We start from the raw sequence: 22566 nt of genomic DNA on the forward strand, positions 1-22566 counted from the left end.
AGATAAACTCAGACTTTAACAGCTCCAACATGACTAATAACACAGATTAACTCAGATTAATATGGATGAAGACAGATGAAGACAGACTTTAACAGCTCTGATATGATGAGTAACGATAAACAACACAGATTATCTCAAAATAATAGAGATGAAGGAAGATTAACTCAGACTTTAACAGCTCTGATATGATGAGTAACGATGAACAACACAGATTATCTCAAAATAATAGAGATGAAGACAGATTAACTTAGACTTTAACAGCTCTAAAATGACTAATAACACTGATTATCTCAGATAAATACAGATGAAGACAGATTAACTCAGACTTTAACAGCTCTAACGTGATTTATAACACAGATTAACTCAGATTAATACGGCTGAAGACAGATGAAGACAGACTTTAACAGCTCTAACGTGACTTATAACACAGATTAACTCAGATTAATACGGATGAAGACAGATTAACTCAGACTTTAACAGCTCTAACATCATATATAACACAGATTAACTCAGATTAATATGGATGAAGACAGATGAAGACAGACTTTAACAGCTCTGATATGATCAGTAACGATAAACAACACAGATTATCTCAAAATAATAGAGATGAAGACAGATTAACTCAGACTTTAACAGCTCACAAATGACTAATAACACAGATTAACTCAAATTAATACAGATGAAGACTGATTAACTCAGACTTTAACAGCTCTAACATCAGTTATAACATAGATCAACTCAGACTAATATGGATGAAGACAGATTAACTCAGACTTTAACAGCTCTAACATCATATATAACACAGATTGACTCAGATTAATATGGATGAAGACAGATTGACTCAGACTTTAACAGCTCCAACATGACTAATAACACTGATTAACTCAGATTAATAGAGATGAAGACAGATTGACTCAGACTTTAACAGCTCTAACGTGACTTATAACACAGATTAACTCAGATTAATACGGATTAAGACAGATAAAGACAGACTGACTCAGACTTTAACAGCTCTATTGGACTAATAACTCAGATTAATACAGATGAAGACAGATTGACTCAGACTTTAACAGCTCTAAAGTGACTTATAACACAGATTATCTCAGATTAATACAGATGAAGACAGATTAACTCAGACTTTAACAGCTCTAATGTGAGTAATAACACAGATTAACTCAGATTGATACAGATGAAGACAGATTGACTCAGACTTTAACAGCTCTATTGGACTAATAACTTAGATTAAATCAGATTAACACAGATGAAGACAGAATTACTCAGACTTTAACAGCTCTAATGTGATCAGTAACTCTGAATAACATAGATCAACTCAGATTAATATGGATGAAGACAGATTAACTCAGACTTTAACAGCTCTAACATCACTAATAACATAGATTAACTCAGATTAATACAGATGAAAACAGTTTAACTCAGACTTTAACAGCTCTAACATCATACATAACACAGATTAACTCAGATTAATATGGATGAAGAAAGATTAATTCAGACTTTCACAGCTCCAACATGACTAATAACACAGATTAACTCAGATTAATAGAGATGAAGACAGATTGACTCAGACTTTAACAGCTCTAACGTGACTTATAACACAGATTAACTCAGATTAATACGGATGAAGACAGATTGACTCAGACTTTAACAGCTCTTACGTGACTAATAACACAGATTAACTCAGATTAATAGAGATGAAGACAGATTGACTCAGACTTTAACAGCTCTAACGTGAGTAATAACACAGATTAACTCAGATTAATAGAGATGAAGACAGATTGACTCAGACTTTAACAGCTCCAACATGACTAATAACACAGATTAACTCAGATTAATAGAGATGAAGACAGATTGACTCAGACTTTAACAGCTCTAACGTGACTTATAACACAGATTAACTCAGATTAATACGGATGAAGACAGATTGACTCAGACTTTAACAGCTCTTACGTGACTAATAACACAGATTAACTCAGATTAATAGAGATGAAGACAGATTGACTCAGACTTTAACAGCTCTAACGTGAGTAATAACACAGATTAACTCAGATTAATAGAGATGAAGACAGATTGACTCAGACTTTAACAGCTCTAACGTGATTTATAACACAGATTAACTCAGATTAATACGGATGAAGACAGATAAAGACAGATTAACTCAGACTTTAACAGCTCTAACGTGACTTATAACACAGATTAACTCAGATTAACACAGATGAAGACAGAATTACTCAGACTTTAACAGCTCTAACGTGACTTATAACACAGATTAACTCAGATTAATACAGATGAAGACAGATTAACTCAGACTTTAACAGCTCTAACGTGACTAATAACACAGATTAACTCAGATTAATACAGATGAAGACAGATTGACTCAGAATTTAACAGCTCTATTGGACTAATAACTCAGATTAAATCAGATTAACACAGATGAAGACAGAATTACTCAGACTTTAACAGCTCTAACGTGACTTATAACACAGATTAACTCAGATTAATAGAGATGAAGACAGATTGACTCAGACTTTAACAGCTCCAACATGACTAATAACACAGATTAACTCAGATTAATAGAGATGAAGACAGATTGACTCAGACTTTAACAGCTCTAACGTGACTTATAACACAGATTAACTCAGATTAATACGGATGAAGACAGATTGACTCAGACTTTAACAGCTCTTACGTGACTAATAACACAGATTAACTCAGATTAATAGAGATGAAGACAGATTGACTCAGACTTTAACAGCTCTAACGTGAGTAATAACACAGATTAACTCAGATTAATAGAGATGAAGACAGATTGACTCAGACTTTAACAGCTCTAACGTGATTTATAACACAGATTAACTCAGATTAATACGGATGAAGACAGATAAAGACAGATTAACTCAGACTTTAACAGCTCTAACGTGACTTATAACACAGATTAACTCAGATTAACACAGATGAAGACAGAATTACTCAGACTTTAACAGCTCTAACGTGACTTATAACACAGATTAACTCAGATTAATACAGATGAAGACAGATTAACTCAGACTTTAACAGCTCTAACGTGACTAATAACACAGATTAACTCAGATTAATACAGATGAAGACAGATTGACTCAGAATTTAACAGCTCTATTGGACTAATAACTCAGATTAAATCAGATTAACACAGATGAAGACAGAATTACTCAGACTTTAACAGCTCTAACGTGACTTATAACACAGATTAACTCAGATTAATACAGATGAAGACAGATTAACTCAGACTTTAACAGCTCTAACGTGACTAATAACACAGATTAACTCAGATTAATACAGATGAAGACAGATTGATTCAGAATTTAACAGCTCTATTGGACTAATAACTCAGATTAAATCAGATTAACACAGATGAAGACAGAATTACTCAGACTTTTACAGCTCTAATGTGACTTATGACACTGATTAACTCAGACTCTAGCATGAATAATAAACCCAGAAGATGGAGAAGGGTGCGTTATCTTACTGGTGAGATCGTCGAGGAGCTGACATCGTAGGTCGAAGTACTCGGTGCACTGAGACAGCAGCCTGAGGAGACAAACACCGTTAAAACCACCATCAGACGTAGTCTCAGTGACGTTGATGTTATTTCACTGTTACCTCTGGTTGACTCCTCTCATGACTGACGTTGGGCTCCACAGTGGCAGCTGAGCGGTCAGAACCACAGACAACAGGAACAGGTTTGGTTTCTGAACGTCGGGAAACGCCGACGTGTCCGACTGACTAAGTGTATAGAGCTGGTCGCATGCCACACGGCGAATCTGAGTCAGACAGAGAGTGATGGAGCATCAATAATCAGATCAGAGCAAGAACAGACTGGTAGGAATGAAAGGAGAAGATGGAGATGTTTACCTCTCCACTCGGAGAGCCCAGCAAAATATCGATGATGAAGTCGTTCACTGATGGGAGGTTATAAAACGACGCTACAAACAGGAAACAAGCAGATGAATTTACGTTTGGGGTTAAAAAAAATATTAAAAACATCATTGCTTTAGTTTTACATCACTGCATGGAGCATTAATATAGAAATTATTACAAATGTAAAGCCAATGTTAACGTGCAGGGACAACACTAGTCAAAAAAGGGGTTGACATTAAAGGGATACTTCAACATTTTGGCAAATTTGCCCATTGCCATAATTCCTATAGTCTTAGTAATAGGTTTGTTTCCTTTAGTTGTCGGTGCAAGCTGTTTCTAGATCTGGGGGGACCGTTAAACCAGCTGCACAGCTAACACTATGGAGGCAGACGGTATTTTTGGCTTTCCGTCATCAAACTCATCAAATACACAATCCAACAACTCCAAAACACTCTCATTGACAAGTTGTGACCTGCACATTCACCACGCTATGAAATAATCATGGAACACTACAAGATGGAGATGTTTTAAAGTTAAATGCAAAGCTGGAACTACACTCCAGACATGGCTGCTGCACTGTGTCACTCCGCCCAGTGGTTCACTCAAGAAATAGTTCCGAGTATTTGCTTCATGTGTTGTAATGTTATTTCATAGCGTGGTGAATGTACAGGTCACAACTTGTCAACGAGAGTGTTTTGGAGTTGTTGGATTGTGCATTTGATGAGTTTGATGAGGGAAAGCAAAAATACCGTCTGTCTCCATAGCGTTAGCTGTGCAGCTGGTTTAACGGTCCCTCCAGATCTAGAAACAGCTCGCACCGACAACTAAAGGAAACAAACCTATTACTAAGACTATAGGAATTATGGCAATGGGAGAATTTGCCAAATGTTGAAGTATCCCTTTAAGGCCTCACAGAGCTGCAGATCACCAGTATAAAGGTTAATATGAATTCATACATTTCAGTAATAAACATATTATCAACAGTAGTAATAACAGAATAAAACAATATTCTAAAGCCTCACAGAGCTGCTGAGAGCGGAGCTGCAGACACGTCACCAGCAGAGATAGAGCCTCTCGAGCGATGATCGCGTCTTTGATTGAGACGCTCTGCTGTCGGACACATATCCCAGCATGCAACGCTGTGGGCGTGGTCTCCCCCTCGCTGCTGGAGCTGCAGTTACTTCCTGCATAAGAAACACAAAATTTGCATTTCTCCTTCTTTGCTCGTAGCAGACGTTTCAACACATCAGTGATGAATATGTGCAGGTTAGCCACATGCTGGCTGTTAACAGCGAGCTGAAAACAGCAACTCATTTATAACAGGGTTCATTTTGTTGACTAATTATTTACAATAGTTTTCGTTAATAGCCTTTTTTCCTCAGATGAAAATGAGACACTAACAAAAACAAGCGCACACAGACAAAAACTAAAACAAAATTGACTGACATTTTAGTCCACAAATAAAAACAAGACGAAAATGTTGACTTTATCCAATCAGACTTAGTTCATCGTCATGTAGAAAGTAGGGGCAAGTTAGGATATATATCCAATCACAGCTGCTTTGGCTGTGTGGATAGGTGGGATGAGATACGGGGGAGATCCAGTCACAGCTGCTTTTGCTGCGTGGTGGCGGGGTAAGCTGGGGAGAGATCCAATCAGACGACTAAATTCAATATAAATTTTTTCGACTAAAATGTTGAGAAGTTTCATTAACTAAAACAATTTAGATGACTAAATTATGACTAAAACTAAAAGATATTTTTGGCAAAAGACTAAAACTAAAACTAAATTAAAAAGTGCTGTCAAAATTAACACTGGTTTGTAACTTTTCTAAATCCACTACCCAACTATTTACAAGGCCGTCAGATTAACTCCACAGAAACGGCAGCATAAGACCGTTTCAATGATCGTGACAACACTTAAATCCTTTGTTTTATAACTCAGAAATGAACTCATCCTCACCTGTGCTGCTGATGCGGGTACGGACCCCCTGTGGTAACAGAGAGCCATGAGTCTCTCTGATTGGCTGAGGGCTGCCAACTAGATCCAACCGCCCTGCTGCAGCTGCCCAGGTGAGACGCATGAAACACGCCACAGTGGACGTGAAATCTCCCACCTCCATGGTCTGAAAACATGACAAAAATGATCATTATCAACAAATTATTTATATATTAAAAATGATAACACTATCGAGTCAAATCACAAAGATAAATATTAAAATTCATTATAGATTAAAAATGAATAATCTAAAAATAACAGAAAAAGAATAATAACAAAAATTAACATAAATAAATATTGTCAACAAATCAAAAAAAATCCAAAGATAAAGGTTATAAATGTTCTACAGTTTAATGACCAGCTGGAGCATGAGGCCCGTTCAGAATAAAGACTCAGCAACATTTAGAGCCATGGAGCCCTGAGAATAGTCAGCTGGTCACATCAGTTATGAAGTTCTAGCAGTCAGCCTTAACCACACCGCACGTAAACACCAATGAATGAAAAATGTATGCAGGGTTAGTACTCGTGACTCTGCAGCCGTGAGACGAGCTGAACATGGGGGTGGTGAAGAACGCTCGCTGTCAGATCAGGGGTAAATCCCTGCACACCAATCATCGATCAGGAAGGCGTGAGGGGTCGTCGGTCAGTTCTCGACTGTTTGGGCTCAACCTGAGGTCTTCTTTCCGGGTTGGCGCCTGGAACGTGGCTTAACATCAGAAGGTCTTGCTCGGCTTGGGATTGCCGTTGCTGCCTTGTCTGAGGTGTGGCGCCCTGACGCGGGTAAACTGGTGTGGCTGGGTACATTTATTACAGGTCTGGCCGTGCCAACGGACGCCATACTGAGAGGTAGTTGTGGCAGTTGTGAGCCAACTGACACCCTTAATGTGTGTGTGTGCATGCTGATACCTGGATGGCGACTCGAGCGGCGGGGATGATTTCCTCCACACGGATGGACGAGCGCTCGGACAGAGACATCTGTCGGTACGATGACTTCTCCGGAGTTCCACACAGAGACAGCTGGCGGCCCGTACGGCCAGCGTTACGAAACGGACGAGACGACAGCGCCTCGCCGTCCCTGATGACATCATCATCCAGCACCGCAGGCATGCTCTGACCAACGAGGAGGAACCTGCAAAGGCAGGAAACACCTCCGTCAGAGCATCAGGTGATGAGATGATGAGTTCATGTTGGTGTTTTAGGTGAATGCTCACCTGGCCAGCTGCAGACAGATGGAGTACACGCCCTGACGCGTCTCATAGTCGACCTCAGAGGGGATCGAATCTCTCTGCATCACGTTCACCACCAGACTGAATAAACAGAGAGAGGGACACCGCTGTTAGAAAGAGAACTAAATACAATATCAATGAAATACATCAGCATTTCTAAGGTTGTGTATCCTCATCAGCCTGGTCTGGATCATACTGGAACATAGTGTTTACATGCCGGTTAGTCACACCGTGACCTTAGCACTACTGAGCGGCTAAGCAGTGTTCAGATAAAGCATATCCACATCATTTCAGCAGCTGAGGAAGAGAGTGATGGCAAATATTAATCATGTCCTCATCTCTGCCATCAGGTAGGATCAGGGTAAAGGTATACCGCCACTGTGGGATGGAAAACGTAAAATTTGAATTCTTTACCATTAGGATTGGGTATAAGGCGGTGAATCTGTATCCTGGGAAGGAAAAAACAGCCGCTGTCTAGCTTTAATTATCTTTATGAAGACGGCGCTGTGTAAGGAAGAACTTTAATCATAATTGATTTTGGAGTGTGTGTCTAGTATCAGGATTACTGTAACAGGATGTTAGGGTTTTGGTTGGTAATTTTGTAACAGGATGTTAGGGTTCTGGGTGGTGTTATTGTAACAGGATGTTAGGGTTCTGGGTGGTGTTATTGTAACAGGATGTTAGGGTTCTGGGTGGTATTATTGTAATAGGATGTTAGGGTTTTGGTTGGTAATTTTGTAACAGGATGTTAGGGTTCTGGGTGGTGTTATTGTAACAGGATGTTAGGGTTCTGGTTGGTGTTATTGTAACAGGATGTTAGGGTTCTGGGTGGTGTTATTGTAACAGGATGTTAGGGTTCTGGTTGGTATTATTGTAACAGGATGTTAGGGTTCTGGTTGGTAATTTTGTAACAGGATGTTAGGGTTCTGGGTGGTGTTATTGTAACAGGATGTTAGGGTTCTGGTTGGTGTTATTGTAACAGGATGTTAGGGTTCTGGGTGGTATTATTGTAACAGGATGTTAGGGTTCTGGGTGGTATTATTGTAACAGGATGTTAGGGTTCTGGGTGGTGTTATTGTAACAGGATGTTAGGGTTCTGGGTGGTGTTATTGTAACAGGATGTTAGGGTTCTGGGTGGTGTTATTGTAATAGGATGTTAGGGTTTTGGTTGGTAATTTTGTAACAGGATGTTAGGGTTCTGGGTGGTGTTATTGTAACAGGATGTTAGGGTTCTGGTTGGTATTATTGTAACAGGATGTTAGGGTTCTGGTTGGTAATTTTGTAACAGGATGTTAGGGTTCTGGGTGGTGTTATTGTAACAGGATGTTAGGGTTCTGGTTGGTGTTATTGTAACAGGATGTTAGGGTTCTGGGTGGTACTATTGTAACAGGATGTTAGGGTTCTGGGAGGTATTATTGTAACAGGATGTTAGGGTTTTGGTTGGTAATTTTGTAACAGGATGTTAGGGTTCTGGGTGGTATTATTGTAACAGGATGTTAGGGTTCTGGGTGGTGTTATTGTAACAGGATGTTAGGGTTCTGGTTGGTGTTATTGTAACAGGATGTTAGGGTTCTGGGTGGTGTTATTGTAACAGGATGTTAGGGTTCTGGTTGGTATTATTGTAACAGGATGTTAGGGTTCTGGTTGGTAATTTTGTAACAGGATGTTAGGGTTCTGGGTGGTGTTATTGTAACAGGATGTTAGGGTTCTGGGTGGTATTATTGTAACAGGATGTTAGGGTTCTGGGTGGTGTTATTGTAACAGGATGTTAGGGTTCTGGTTGGTGTTATTGTAACAGGATGTTAGGGTTCTGGGTGGTGTTATTGTAACAGGATGTTAGGGTTCTGGTTGGTATTATTGTAACAGGATGTTAGGGTTCTGGTTGGTAATTTTGTAACAGGATGTTAGGGTTCTGGGTGGTGTTATCGTAACAGGATGTTAGGGTTCTGGGTGGTATTATTGTAACAGGATGTTAGGGTTCTGGGTGGTGTTATTGTAACAGGATGTTAGGGTTCTGGTTGGTGTTATTGTAACAGGATGTTAGGGTTCTGGGTGGTGTTATTGTAACAGGATGTTAGGGTTCTGGTTGGTATTATTGTAACAGGATGTTAGGGTTCTGGTTGGTAATTTTGTAACAGGATGTTAGGGTTCTGGGTGGTGTTATTGTAACAGGATGTTAGGGTTCTGGTTGGTATTATTGTAACAGGATGTTAGGGTTCTGGTTGGTAATTTTGTAACAGGATGTTAGGGTTCTGGGTGGTGTTATTGTAACAGGATGTTAGGGTTCTGGTTGGTGTTATTGTAACAGGATGTTAGGGTTCTGGTTGGTGTTATTGTAACAGGATGTTAGGGTTCTGGGTGGTGTTATTGTAACAGGATGTTAGGGTTCTGGTTGGTATTATTGTAACAGGATGTTAGGGTTCTGGTTGGTAATTTTGTAACAGGATGTTAGGGTTCTGGGTGGTGTTATTGTAACAGGATGTTAGGGTTCTGGTTGGTATTATTGTAACAGGATGTTAGGGTTCTGGTTGGTAATTTTGTAACAGGATGTTAGGGTTCTGGGTGGTGTTATTGTAACAGGATGTTAGGGTTCTGGTTGGTGTTATTGTAACAGGATGTTAGGGTTCTGGGTGGTATTATTGTAACAGGATGTTAGGGTTCTGGGTGGTGTTATTGTAACAGGATGTTAGGGTTCTGGGTGGTGTTATTGTAATAGGATGTTAGGGTTTTGGTTGGTAATTTTGTAACAGGATGTTAGGGTTCTGGGTGGTGTTATTGTAACAGGATGTTAGGGTTCTGGTTGGTATTATTGTAACAGGATGTTAGGGTTCTGGTTGGTAATTTTGTAACAGGATGTTAGGGTTCTGGGTGGTGTTATTGTAACAGGATGTTAGGGTTCTGGTTGGTGTTATTGTAACAGGATGTTAGGGTTCTGGGTGGTATTATTGTAACAGGATGTTAGGGTTCTGGGAGGTATTATTGTAACAGGATGTTAGGGTTTTGGTTGGTAATTTTGTAACAGGATGTTAGGGTTCTGGGTGGTGTTATTGTAACAGGATGTTAGGGTTCTGGTTGGTGTTATTGTAACAGGATGTTAGGGTTCTGGGTGGTATTATTGTAACAGGATGTTAGGGTTCTGGGCGGTATTATTGTAACAGGATGTTAGGGTTCTGGGTGGTGTTATTGTAACAGGATGTTAGGGTTCTGGGTGGTGTTATTGTAACAGGATGTTAGGGTTCTGGGTGGTGTTATTGTAACAGGATGTTAGGGTTCTGGGGGGTATTATTGTAACAGGATGTTAGGGTTCTGAGAGGTATTATTGTAACAGGATGTTAGGGTTCTGGGTGGTGTTATTGTAACAGGATGTTAGAGTTCTGGGTGGTATTATTGTAACAGGATGTTAGGGTTCTGAGAGGTATTATTGTAACAGGATGTTAGGGTTCTGGGTGGTGTTATTGTAACAGGATGTTAGGGTTCTGGGTGGTGTTATTGTAACAGGATGTTAGGGTTCTGGGTGGTGTTATTGTAACAGGATGTTAGGGTTCTTGTTGGTATTATTGTAACAGGATGTTAGGGTTCTGGGTGGTGTTATTGTAAAAGGATGTTAGAGTTCTGGGTGGTATTATTGTAACAGGATGTTAGGGTTCTGAGAGGTATTATTGTAACAGGATGTTAGGGTTCTGGGTGGTGTTATTGTAACAGGATGTTAGGGTTCTGGGTGGTGTTATTGTAACAGGATGTTAGGGTTCTGGGTGGTGTTATTGTAACAGGATGTTAGGGTTCTTGTTGGTATTATTGTAACAGGATGTTAGGGTTCTGGGTGGTGTTATTGTAACAGGATGTTAGGGTTCTGGGTGGTATTATTGTAACAGGATGTTAGGGTTCTGGGTGGTGTTATTGTAACAGGATGTTAGGGTTCTGGTTGGTATTATTGTAACAGGATGTTAGGGTTCTGGTTGGTGTTATTGTAACAGGATGTTAGGGTTCTGGGTGGTGTTATTGTAACAGGATGTTAGGGTTCTGGGGGGTATTATTGTAACAGGATGTTAGGGTTCTGAGAGGTATTATTGTAACAGGATGTTAGGGTTCTGGGTGGTGTTATTGTAACAGGATGTTAGAGTTCTGGGTGGTATTATTGTAACAGGATGTTAGGGTTCTGAGAGGTATTATTGTAACAGGATGTTAGGGTTCTGGGTGGTGTTATTGTAACAGGATGTTAGGGTTCTGGGTGGTATTATTGTAACAGGATGTTAGGGTTCTGGGTGGTGTTATTGTAACAGGATGTTAGGGTTCTTGTTGGTATTATCTTAACAGGATGTTAGGGTTCTGGGTGGTGTTATTGTAACAGGATGTTAGGGTTCTGGGTGGTGTTATTGTAACAGGATGTTAGGGTTCTGGGGGGTATTATTGTAACAGGATGTTAGGGTTCTGAGAGGTATTATTGTAACAGGATGTTAGGGTTCTGGGTGGTGTTATTGTAAAAGGATGTTAGAGTTCTGGGTGGTATTATTGTAACAGGATGTTAGGGTTCTGAGAGGTATTATTGTAACAGGATGTTAGGGTTCTGGGTGGTGTTATTGTAACAGGATGTTAGGGTTCTGGGTGGTGTTATTGTAAAAGGATGTTAGAGTTCTGGGTGGTGTTATTGTAACAGGATGTTAGGGTTCTTGTTGGTATTATTGTAACAGGATGTTAGGGTTCTGGGTGGTGTTATTGTAACAGGATGTTAGGGTTCTGGGTGGTATTATTGTAACAGGATGTTAGGGTTCTGGGTGGTGTTATTGTAACAGGATGTTAGGGTTCTGGTTGGTATTATTGTAACAGGATGTTAGGGTTCTGGTTGGTGTTATTGTAACAGGATGTTAGGGTTCTGGTTGGTATTATTGTAACAGGATGTTAGGGTTCTGGGTGGTATTATTGTAACAGGATGTTAGGGTTCTGGGTGGTGTTATTGTAACAGGATGTTAGGGTTCTGAGAGGTATTATTGTAACAGGATGTTAGGGTTCTGGTTGGTGTTATTGTAACAGGATGTTAGGGTTCTGAGAGGTATTATTGTAACAGGATGTTAGGGTTCTGGGTGGTGTTATTGTAACAGGATGTTAGGGTTCTGGTTGGTATTATTGTAACAGGATGTTAGGGTTCTGGTTGGTATTATTGTAACAGGATGTTAGGGTTCTGGGTGGTGTTATTGTAATAGGATGTTAGGGTTTTGGTTGGTAATTTTGTAACAGGATGTTAGGGTTCTGGGTGGTGTTATTGTAACAGGATGTTAGGGTTCTGGTTGGTATTATTGTAACAGGATGTTAGGGTTCTGGTTGGTAATTTTGTAACAGGATGTTAGGGTTCTGGGTGGTGTTATTGTAACAGGATGTTAGGGTTCTGGTTGGTGTTATTGTAACAGGATGTTAGGGTTCTGGGTGGTACTATTGTAACAGGATGTTAGGGTTCTGGGAGGTATTATTGTAACAGGATGTTAGGGTTCTGTTTGGTATTATTGTAATAGGATGTTAGGGTTTTGGTTGGTAATTTTGTAACAGGATGTTAGGGTTCTGGGTGGTGTTATTGTAACAGGATGTTAGGGTTCTGGGTGGTATTATTGTAACAGGATGTTAGGGTTTTGGTTGGTAATTTTGTAACAGGATGTTAGGGTTCTGGGTGGTGTTATTGTAACAGGATGTTAGGGTTATGGGTGGTGTTATTGTAACAGGATGTTAGGGTTCTGGGTGGTATTATTGTAATAGGATGTTAGGGTTTTGGTTGGTAATTTTGTAACAGGATGTTAGGGTTCTGGGTGGTGTTATTGTAACAGGATGTTAGGGTTCTGGTTGGTATTATTGTAACAGGATGTTAGGGTTTTGGTTGGTAATTTTGTAACAGGATGTTAGGGTTCTGGGTGGTGTTATTGTGACAGGATGTTAGGGTTCTGGGTGGTATTATTGTAACAGGATGTTAGGGTTCTGAGAGGTATTATTGTAACAGGATGTTAGGGTTCTGGGTGGTATTATTGTAACAGGATGTTAGGGTTCTGGGTGGTGTTATTGTAACAGGATGTTAGGGTTCTGGGTGGTGTTATTGTAACAGGATGTTAGGGTTCTGGGTGTTATTATTGTAACAGGATGTTAGGGTTCTGGGTGGTGTTATTGTAACAGGATGTTAGGGTTCTGGTTGGTATTATTGGAACAGGATGTTAGGGTTCGGGGAGGTATTATTGTAACAGGATGTTAGGGTTCTGAGTGGTGTTATTGTAACAGGATGTTAGGGTTCTGGGAGGTATTATTGTAACAGGATGTTAGGGTTCTGAGTGGTGTTATTGTAACAGGATGTTAGGGTTCTGAGTGGTGTTATTGTAACAGGATGTTAGGGTTCTGGGAGGTATTATTGTAACAGGATGTTAGGGTTCTGGGTGGTATTATTGTAACAGGATGTTAGGGTTCTGGGTGGTATTATTGTAACAGGATGTTAGGGTTTTGGTTGGTAATTTTGTAACAGGATGTTAGGGTTCTGGGTGGTGTTATTGTAACAGGATGTTAGGGTTCTGGGTGGTATTATTGTAACAGGATGTTAGGGTTTTGGTTGGTAATTTTGTAACAGGATGTTAGGGTTCTGGGTGGTGTTATTGTAACAGGATGTTAGGGTTATGGGTGGTGTTATTGTAACAGGATGTTAGGGTTCTGGGTGGTATTATTGTAATAGGATGTTAGGGTTTTGGTTGGTAATTTTGTAACAGGATGTTAGGGTTCTGGGTGGTGTTATTGTAACAGGATGTTAGGGTTCTGGTTGGTATTATTGTAACAGGATGTTAGGGTTTTGGTTGGTAATTTTGTAACAGGATGTTAGGGTTCTGGGTGGTGTTATTGTAACAGGATGTTAGGGTTCTGGGTGGTATTATTGTAACAGGATGTTAGGGTTCTGAGAGGTATTATTGTAACAGGATGTTAGGGTTCTGGGTGGTATTATTGTAACAGGATGTTAGGGTTCTGGGTGGTGTTATTGTAACAGGATGTTAGGGTTCTGGGTGGTGTTATTGTAACAGGATGTTAGGGTTCTGGGTGGTATTATTGTAACAGGATGTTAGGGTTCTGGGTGGTGTTATTGTAACAGGATGTTAGGGTTCTGGTTGGTATTATTGGAACAGGATGTTAGGGTTCTGGGAGGTATTATTGTAACAGGATGTTAGGGTTCTGAGTGGTGTTATTGTAACAGGATGTTAGGGTTCTGGGAGGTATTATTGTAACAGGATGTTAGGGTTCTGGGTGGTATTATTGTAACAGGATGTTAGGGTTCTGGGTGGTATTTAGTAACAGGATGTTAGGGTTGTCTTTAGTACCTGTATTAGGTGGTTCTCATTGGTTCTCTTACCTGAGGCCTCCTGCTTTGAGGAAGTTCTCACAGAAAGATTTGCTGCTGCTTTTTGCCATCTCATCGTCAGACGTTGGCATCAGCTTTGAACTCAGCACCTACCAGAGAGAGAGAACAGTCTGATTAATCCTGAGATTGGTGGTGTGTGTGTCAGAGACATGAACTGTTGTGTTTAAGGAGAGCATGTGTTTGAGTTTGGCTCTCATTACCTCCAGGTTATACAGCACTCTGAAGGTGGACATGCCCGGGGCCGACGACCTGAACAGAGACTCTAAGATAGAGGCGGCGCTCGGCTGGTGCTGCTGTTTAGACGACATAGACGGAGAGCGAGAGCCTGAACCCTGACCCAGGGTGAACAGGGTTTTCTACACCAAACAAACGCAGAGCGACCTTAGAACTACTAACACAATTTAAAATCACAACCGACAGATATGATCAGAGACGGTCAGGTGTACCTGATGGCTCCACACGCTCGATTCTTTGGGAACAAAGTTGTCCAGAGCGTCCTGAACCTCTGGATCAGTGGGAATAAGCAGCAGCAGCTTCCTCACACGAAGAGTGATCCTGGGGATTAACCATCAATAACAGATTATTAATGAAGATTATTCATCAATAAAGGAGCGATCCTGGGGATTAACCATCAATAACAGATTATTAATGAAGATTATTCATCAATAAAGGAGCGATCCTGGGATTAACCATCAATAACAGATTATTAATGAAGATTATTCATCAATAAAGGAGCGATCCTGGGGATTAACCATCAATAACAGATTATTAATGAAGATTATTCATCAATAAAGGAGCGATCCTGGGATTAACCATCAATAACAGATTATTAATGAAGATTATTGATCAATAAAAGAGTGATCCTGGGGATTAACCATCAATAACAGATTATTAATGAAGATTATTCATCAATAAAGGAGCGATCCTGGGATTAACCATCAATAACAGATTATTAATGAAGATTATTCATCAATAAAGGAGCGATCCTGGGGATTAACCATCAATAACAGATTATTAATGAAGATTATTCATCAATAAAGGAGCGATCCTGGGGATTAACCATCAATAACAGATTATTAATGAAGATTATTCATCAATAAAGGAGCGATCCTGGGATTAACCATCAATAACAGATTATTAATGAAGATTATTCATCAATAAAAGAGTGATCCTGGGGATTAACCATCAATAACAGATTATTAATGAAGATTATTCATCAATAAAGGAGCGATCCTGGGGATTAACCATCAATAACAGATTATTAATGAAGATTATTCATCAATAAAGGAGCGATCCTGGGATTAACCATCAATAACAGATTATTAATGAAGATTATTCATCAATAAAGGAGCGATCCTGGGATTAACCATCAATAACAGATTATTAATGAAGATTATTCATCAATAAAGGAGCGATCCTGGGGATTAACCATCAATAACAGATTATTAATGAAGATTATTCATCAATAAAGGAGCGATCCTGGGGATTAACCATCAATAACAGATTATTAATGAAGATTATTCATCAATAAAGGAGCGATCCTGGGGATTAACCATCAATAACAGATTATTAATGAAGATTATTCATCAATAAAGGAGCGATCAATAACAGAGTGACACCAAAGATAATAAACTATAGAGAGACTTTTAACCTGCTGTCATAGTTGTGGTCTTGTTAGGACTAGACAGGGACAGCCTCGCTCATCACCAGTTTCACCCATTTTTCCAGAAGTTGACACCATGAGGGAGATTGTTGGTAGTTTCAGTGCTGTAGTGTCCTCCTTCCTGATTTCTTATTTTTCTACATATTCGTCCCACAAAAAATATTTCAGATCATCCAACTCATTTTAGTACTAGACAAAGATAACCTGAGTAAATACTAAAGTCAGTTTTTAAATGGTGATTTCATTTATTCGGGGTAAATCCGTCCAAACCTACCTGGTCCTCTGTGAAACAGTCCTTCCTCCTGAACCTGATACCTGGATGTTCCATCCCTGGCAGCAACAACTGAAGCAAATATCTGTGATAAATGTCAGCAAGTCTTTTTCATCACTGTGGAGGAATGTTGTCCCATTCTTCTCTGCAGAATAGTTCTCATTCAGCCACAGTGGAGGGCTTTCCAGCATGAGCGGCCTGTTTAAGGTCATAGCATCTCAGCCAGATCTAAGTCCAGACTCTGACTAGACCACTCCAGAACCTTCATTCAGGTTTTAGTCCATCCAGAGGTGGACTTGCTGGTGTGTTTGGGATCATGGTCCTGCTCCATAATCTTGACGTCATGATCTGATGGTCTGACATTCTCCTTCAGGATTTTCTGGATCCAACAGGTCTGGCAGTAATCAGTTCTGGGTGTGGATAGTCAAACTGGACTCAGATTTACTAATGATGTCGTTAATCACAGGTAGGTTTGGATGGCCTTTTCCCTTCATAAAGTAAATCATCATTTCAAACTGACTTTTGGGTTTTCTCAGGTTAGCTCTGTCTAATATTAACACTAGTCTGATGATCTGAAACGGCCTAAAAAAGTCCCTAAATCTTGTAATTCTTCGATTCTGTCCATTGTGGTTATATCTATTTTGGTTTCTTTAACCTTTATTTTTGTCCCTCAGTTATTCCTGTATCACGCTGCTTTATTTCTGCTCTGATAAAGTGCTCTGTAACCTCAGTTTACAATCATAAACAAGCCTCTCACCACATCAGTGAGGGTCTCTGTACCTTCTTACCTGGATTCATCGAGGTTAGCCAGCTGGTAAAGCATCTCAAACACGTTACACACCAACGCCATGACCACGCCAGGCAGAGACTTCTCCTGGAGACACAGAGATCTGGTAAACAGGACTGCAACCACACTTGATCCTGAATACATCCAGGTATGAGCTCCTACCTGCTCCAAGGCGTAGGCGGAGTTAAAGACCGCTGAGCTGGAGCTGCTGGAGGCCGATGCCGATGACTCAGAGCTGCCCGACGGCGTGCCGGTACCTGAACTCTTCACCGTCAGACTCTGCTCGTCGCTGAAGCCGAGCTGGGACAGAAGCTTCTGGTCTCGGTTCATTGTCAGCTGATAGAGAAGGGGGCGGGGCAAATTGGAGTCAAGGCCAGTGATAAGGAGGAGTCAGAAATAGAGGGGTGATGAGGGACGGCATGTGTGTGGTCTAAATAAATGCAGAGTCTGAAATAACTACTGAGTCTTAAACATCTATTTACGGTAAACAGGATAATAGCGGAGATCTGGAAGACTGCTTTAGTCTGAAAGTTGGTGATCCATGTAGACCAAAAACCACAGATCCATTCCCAAACTCTCAGGCCTCGTCCACACGGAGACAAGAACGATCCATTTCTGTTTCGTTTTGAAAAAGTTTCCTGTGAGCATGGCATCGTTTAAGAAATGTCCATGTAAGCATGCAACCACTGGAAAGAAGTATACATGCCAGGCCTGTAGGGGGCCATGTAACGCTGCCACTGAAAAACACCAGAAACAGGGAAGAAGATGGTGGAGCAAGCGCACCCAAAACTTTCTCCTGGCTGCACGTGGCAGTGGATCTGAGAACACGCGGCGTCTGCTGACCTTCACGACCAACGCCACCGTTGCTGATGGCGGTAGAGGAGGAGCAGGCTTGAAATCCCGGTCTGTAACACTCTTTTAAACCGTAATGAACCTCCCGCCACTAAAGGCCGCTGCCTTCCTCTCTGGCACTTCACCGGATGTAAACATGAGAGGCTCAGCGGTGGCTTAGCGGTTAGCGTTTAGTAGGAAGACCGTGGTACGACAGTTTTCTTAAGTAGCAAATGGAAATAAAGTGGAACTTAGGCTGTCGAGGGTAGCTACCGGGTTATCAGACACGTTTTATTATCTAATCTCTCTCTGGGTTTTCAGTATCTGTTGCTTTGTCATCACGTTTTAATCAGATTATCAAACATGAAAGCCATCGAAATCTTGAGGATTTTTTTGACGAGCTGGAATAAACCAGAATGTCTGCACATGCTCAGTATGACATCACAGGAACATGGCTGACATTAAACTAAACCAATAATCAGGAGGCTACCTGGTGAAAACACTTCATTGTTCACTGTTCAGGGGAAATTAACAATAAGGAGAGGATAACAACACTGAGCGTTTAATCTTTATTTAAAACATAAGCAGTAACAGAGATAACAAACACTCACCACGCTGTCGTTGGCGAAGATCTGGACGTTATCCACCGGACAGCTGAGGTGTTCAGAAATCTTCCACCTGATACTTCCTATAGTCTCGTTACTGTGGGTCTGAAACAACAAACGTACAGAGGACACCATCAGCAGCACGCCGCCACCTGCAGATGTTTCCAGAAACGGCAGATAAGAACGTTTCAGGCAGTATTTACCACCAATATCATCTGTCACTAAAATATCAGCCGTGTGCATGAATAGCAGCCAATGACGCAGAGGGATTCTTTGCAGCATGGGATGGTGAATTGTCACAACCTGACAGCCAGATGGAGTTGTTTCACACGTCCATCTGGAAAAGCTTCAACAGGAAATGTTTGAGAAAAGGCAGAGGCTTTAAAAAAAACTTGGAGTGTGATTGGATGAACGTTCTGTCACATCTCTACGGGCCAATCAGAGCAACAAAACACGTGACGTAGCAGCTATAGAGCTGCGTGTGCGCAGCTATGGGAAATAACGCAAAACATGGCGACTATAGACATGTCAGTACTCGACTTTTGTCATTTTCGAAAAGAAAACAACTCACTGCTGTTCTTTGTTCTTCCCTTGACGAAGAAATGTCGTCAAGTTCTGATAAACTGGCGTTTTAGCAGCATCCATGCTAATCTCTTCCTCCATAACTGCACCAGCTCTTGCTGCTGCTTGTTTACATCACAACTCTGCTGTGCCTGAAAGTACTGCCCCTCGTCGCTGATTGGTCCTGGTCGGTTCAGATGGGAGCCTTGAAGATGGATTCACCAGTGAGAAACACGGAAACGGGTGTATCCATCTGCTTTGCAAGGTTAGCACTGTCACGCATGAAGATCATTTTGCTACAGAAGGCACGGTTCTTCTTTTTGTACCATGGAAGAAAGTGGTCAGTCAGAAACTCTAGATACTTTGTCGAGGTCATTTTCACACCTTCAGGGACCCTAAAGGGACCTATCAGCTCTCTCCTCATGAATCAGGCCCAGAACATGACTCCGCCCCCTCCTTGCTGATGTCACAGCCTCGTTGGGACATGGTGGCCATCCACCAACCATCCACTACTCCTCCATCTGGACCATCCAGGGTTGCACGGCACTCATCAGTCAACAAGACTGTTTGAAAATGAGTCTTCATGTATTTCTGGGCCCACTGCAACCGTTTCTGCTTGTGAGCATTGGTTAGGGGGGGCTGAATAGTAGGTTTATACACGACTGCAAGCCTCTGGAGGATCCTACACCTTGAGGCTGGTGGGACTCCAGAGGCACCAGCAGCTTCAAATACCTGTTTGCTGCTTTGCAATGACATTGTAGCATCTGCTCTCTTAATCTGATGTATTTGTCCATCAGAAACCTTCCTCATTATGCCTTTATCTGCAGGAACCCGTCTGTGCTCTGAATCAGACACAAATTTCTTCACAGTACGATGATCACGCTGAAGTTCTCCTGAAATATCTCATGTTTTCATTCCTTGTCCAAGACTTTACATTATTTGGCTTTTCAGCAGCAGAGGTCCTTTTTCTTTCCAATATTGCTGAAACCTGTGGCCTACTTAATAATGTGGAACGTCCTTAAGGAGTTTTCCTTTTATTGGGCTAAAACTAATGATCACAGGTGTCTCAGATTGATTTCAGTGATCCAAAGAGCCCTGAGACACAAAACCATCCATGGGTTTAACTGAAAAACAAAAAACTGAATGTTTATGACACTAAAATCCAATTTGCATAATCATTTGGGGCGCAGTGTACAGCTACATCTGAAGTAAACAGTCATTACTACCTGCTTCCTGTAAAACTAAACCCCGGCTGCTGCTACTGCCTCGTCCTCCTAAAAGGACACTGATTGGTCAGGTCCATCCTCAGACCTGGCACACTAGTTTAGAGAGGAATCTGGACAATCCATCAATCACACATCTGTGACCCAGAGAAAACAGACCCATGGCCCACTTTTGGGCCCCCCCCAGCAGTTGAGAACCCAGAGGAGAGTTTACCTCTAAGGTGAAGGTGTCTTTGGTTGACTCATAGGTGATGTGAAGGGTGACAGGGTGTCCGTTATACGACGCGCCGTGAGGTAGAATAGTGCGAGGAACTGAATACATGTCCTGGGGAGAGACAGAATAAACATCACTAAATAAAAATATCTGACTTACTCTAAGATTCACAGCCATCAGAATTCAGATCTAGGTAAATCTTTCTACATTTCTGGTTTTAAAGGCGTTTGGCTTCAAGGTGTGAGTTAAAACTAAAGTCGACTTTCCCCAGTACCAGAATGAATTCTGAAAATTGGGAGGAGACTTTGGACATCCTCTGTCTTCATCTTTGTCCTGATTGGCTGCGGAGTAAAGAGGAGTAGACTCACCTCGATTGTGATTACGTAGCGTTCAGCCAATAGCAGCAGTCTCTCGATTATCACCAGCTTAGTGGATCTATGAAGGTAAACAGAGAGGTCATGTGACTCCCGTTGATGTGTTAGTGCGTCCTCGATAACCATCATTAGTAACGCAGCTCTTACCCAAACCCCCCTCTGTACCTGGATGGAGATTGTACAGACGTGGCCACGGTCGGCATGGCGGTGGCCGTCAGCATCTTGGTTGCCCTGGTAACAGCATGTGTCAGAGTGGGGCCGCCCAGGGCCGAGCTCGCCGCCTGAAAACAGAGAGTGGGTGTGATGAGAGGCGATTCTATGAACTCGTACAACGACCTAAACCGCTCTACGTTTGACTCGTCTCACCTCCAGACGCTTGTAACAATCAGCAATGAACTTCTTATGCAGAGACACAGAGTCCTGAGACGGGGCGGGGTTTATGATGGCGGGAAAAAGAGGAAGAAAAGAGAACATCAGCTGAATTTACAGATCCTAAAATGAAATGAATGGTAAAGTAAAAAAACATGACAACATGAACAGACAAAGAAATAAGCAGCGTCTGACCTTCTTCATTTTGGGGTTGAGGTTGGTGTAGCTGTATGTGATGATCAGCTGGATAGCTTCATTAGCGATTTCTTCATCGGGGGTTTCCATGGCGATACGCCAAATAAAATCCATCCCTGCCAGGTCAAGACGCTCCACACACTGAAACCAGAACATATCACATATCACATATCATCATAGCACCTATTCTGAGAGATTCTCAAACTGTAAACACCTCTTTTCAGTTAATCCTCGCTCTGATTGGTCAGAATTAACCAGAGAAGAAGAAAAAGAGACTGACCAGCTGGGTTCCCTGGCGTTTGAGGCGATGGTCGCACAGATTCACGTTCTCAAAGAACGTCTTAAACAGATTGAAACCTGAGGAGAACATAAAACACGTTCACGGTTACAGCATTATATAAATCTAAGGAAAAAGTCTGGGGATGCAGATTTCAGTCTAGCCCAGTTCCAAAAATGTTGGGTCGCTGTGTAAAATGTAGAGGAAAACAGAAGTCAATGACTGTCAAATCTCATAAACCCATATCTTATTTAAAGGACATTTTAAAGGAGAATTGTTAAACGTGGACTCTTCTCCTGTGAAGCCATGCTGTTGTGATGGATGTGGTATGTGGTTTAGCATGGTCCTGCTGAAACAGTGGCAGCCTTCCCTGACAGAGACGTTGTCTGGATGGGAGCATATGTGTCTCTAAAAGCTCTCTCTACTTTTCAGCATTGATAGTTCCTTTCCAGATGTTAGAGCTGCCCACGCCATAGGCACTAGAGCCCGACCGATATGGGATTTTTGGGGCTGATGCTGATACCAATATTGGGGGCTAAAAAAAGCTGATATCCGATATATTGGCCGATAACCGATATATCGGCTGATATATGAAATAAGAACATTGATATACACAGGATATATACTGTACATGAACAAAAATGTGGACGTGAATAACCAGTTGCATTTATCTTTGTTTATTTCACAAAGA

General features: G+C 41.2%; 1 protein-coding gene across 3 annotated transcripts in view; it reads right to left on the reverse strand.

Annotated features, from left to right (window-relative positions):
- usp24 (ubiquitin specific peptidase 24) overlaps positions 1-22566 on the reverse strand; it is a 130749-nt gene that overhangs the window by 46499 nt on the left and 61684 nt on the right. For 2 of the 3 annotated variants that reach the window (XM_041792324.1, XM_041792326.1), the window contains 19 exons: positions 21879-21955; positions 21599-21739; positions 21401-21454; positions 21182-21315; positions 21029-21095; positions 20661-20771; positions 18669-18767; positions 17389-17562; positions 17228-17313; positions 14952-15060; positions 14706-14861; positions 14497-14594; positions 7122-7217; positions 6817-7039; positions 5875-6037; positions 4935-5096; positions 3907-3977; positions 3655-3815; positions 3521-3582 (listed from right to left, as the gene is read on the reverse strand). In XM_041792324.1, coding sequence (XP_041648258.1) covers positions 3521-3582; positions 3655-3815; positions 3907-3977; positions 4935-5096; positions 5875-6037; positions 6817-7039; positions 7122-7217; positions 14497-14594; positions 14706-14861; positions 14952-15060; positions 17228-17313; positions 17389-17562; positions 18669-18767; positions 20661-20771; positions 21029-21095; positions 21182-21315; positions 21401-21454; positions 21599-21739; positions 21879-21955 — 2244 coding nt within the window. The remainder of the gene's footprint in view (positions 1-3520; positions 3583-3654; positions 3816-3906; positions 3978-4934; positions 5097-5874; positions 6038-6816; positions 7040-7121; positions 7218-14496; positions 14595-14705; positions 14862-14951; positions 15061-17227; positions 17314-17388; positions 17563-18668; positions 18768-20660; positions 20772-21028; positions 21096-21181; positions 21316-21400; positions 21455-21598; positions 21740-21878; positions 21956-22566) is intronic. The other variant, XM_041792325.1, reaches the window with a different exon arrangement.

This window comes from Cheilinus undulatus, linkage group 7, assembly GCF_018320785.1.
Source record: "Cheilinus undulatus linkage group 7, ASM1832078v1, whole genome shotgun sequence".
In the NCBI taxonomy this organism is placed as follows: domain Eukaryota; kingdom Metazoa; phylum Chordata; class Actinopteri; order Labriformes; family Labridae; genus Cheilinus; species Cheilinus undulatus.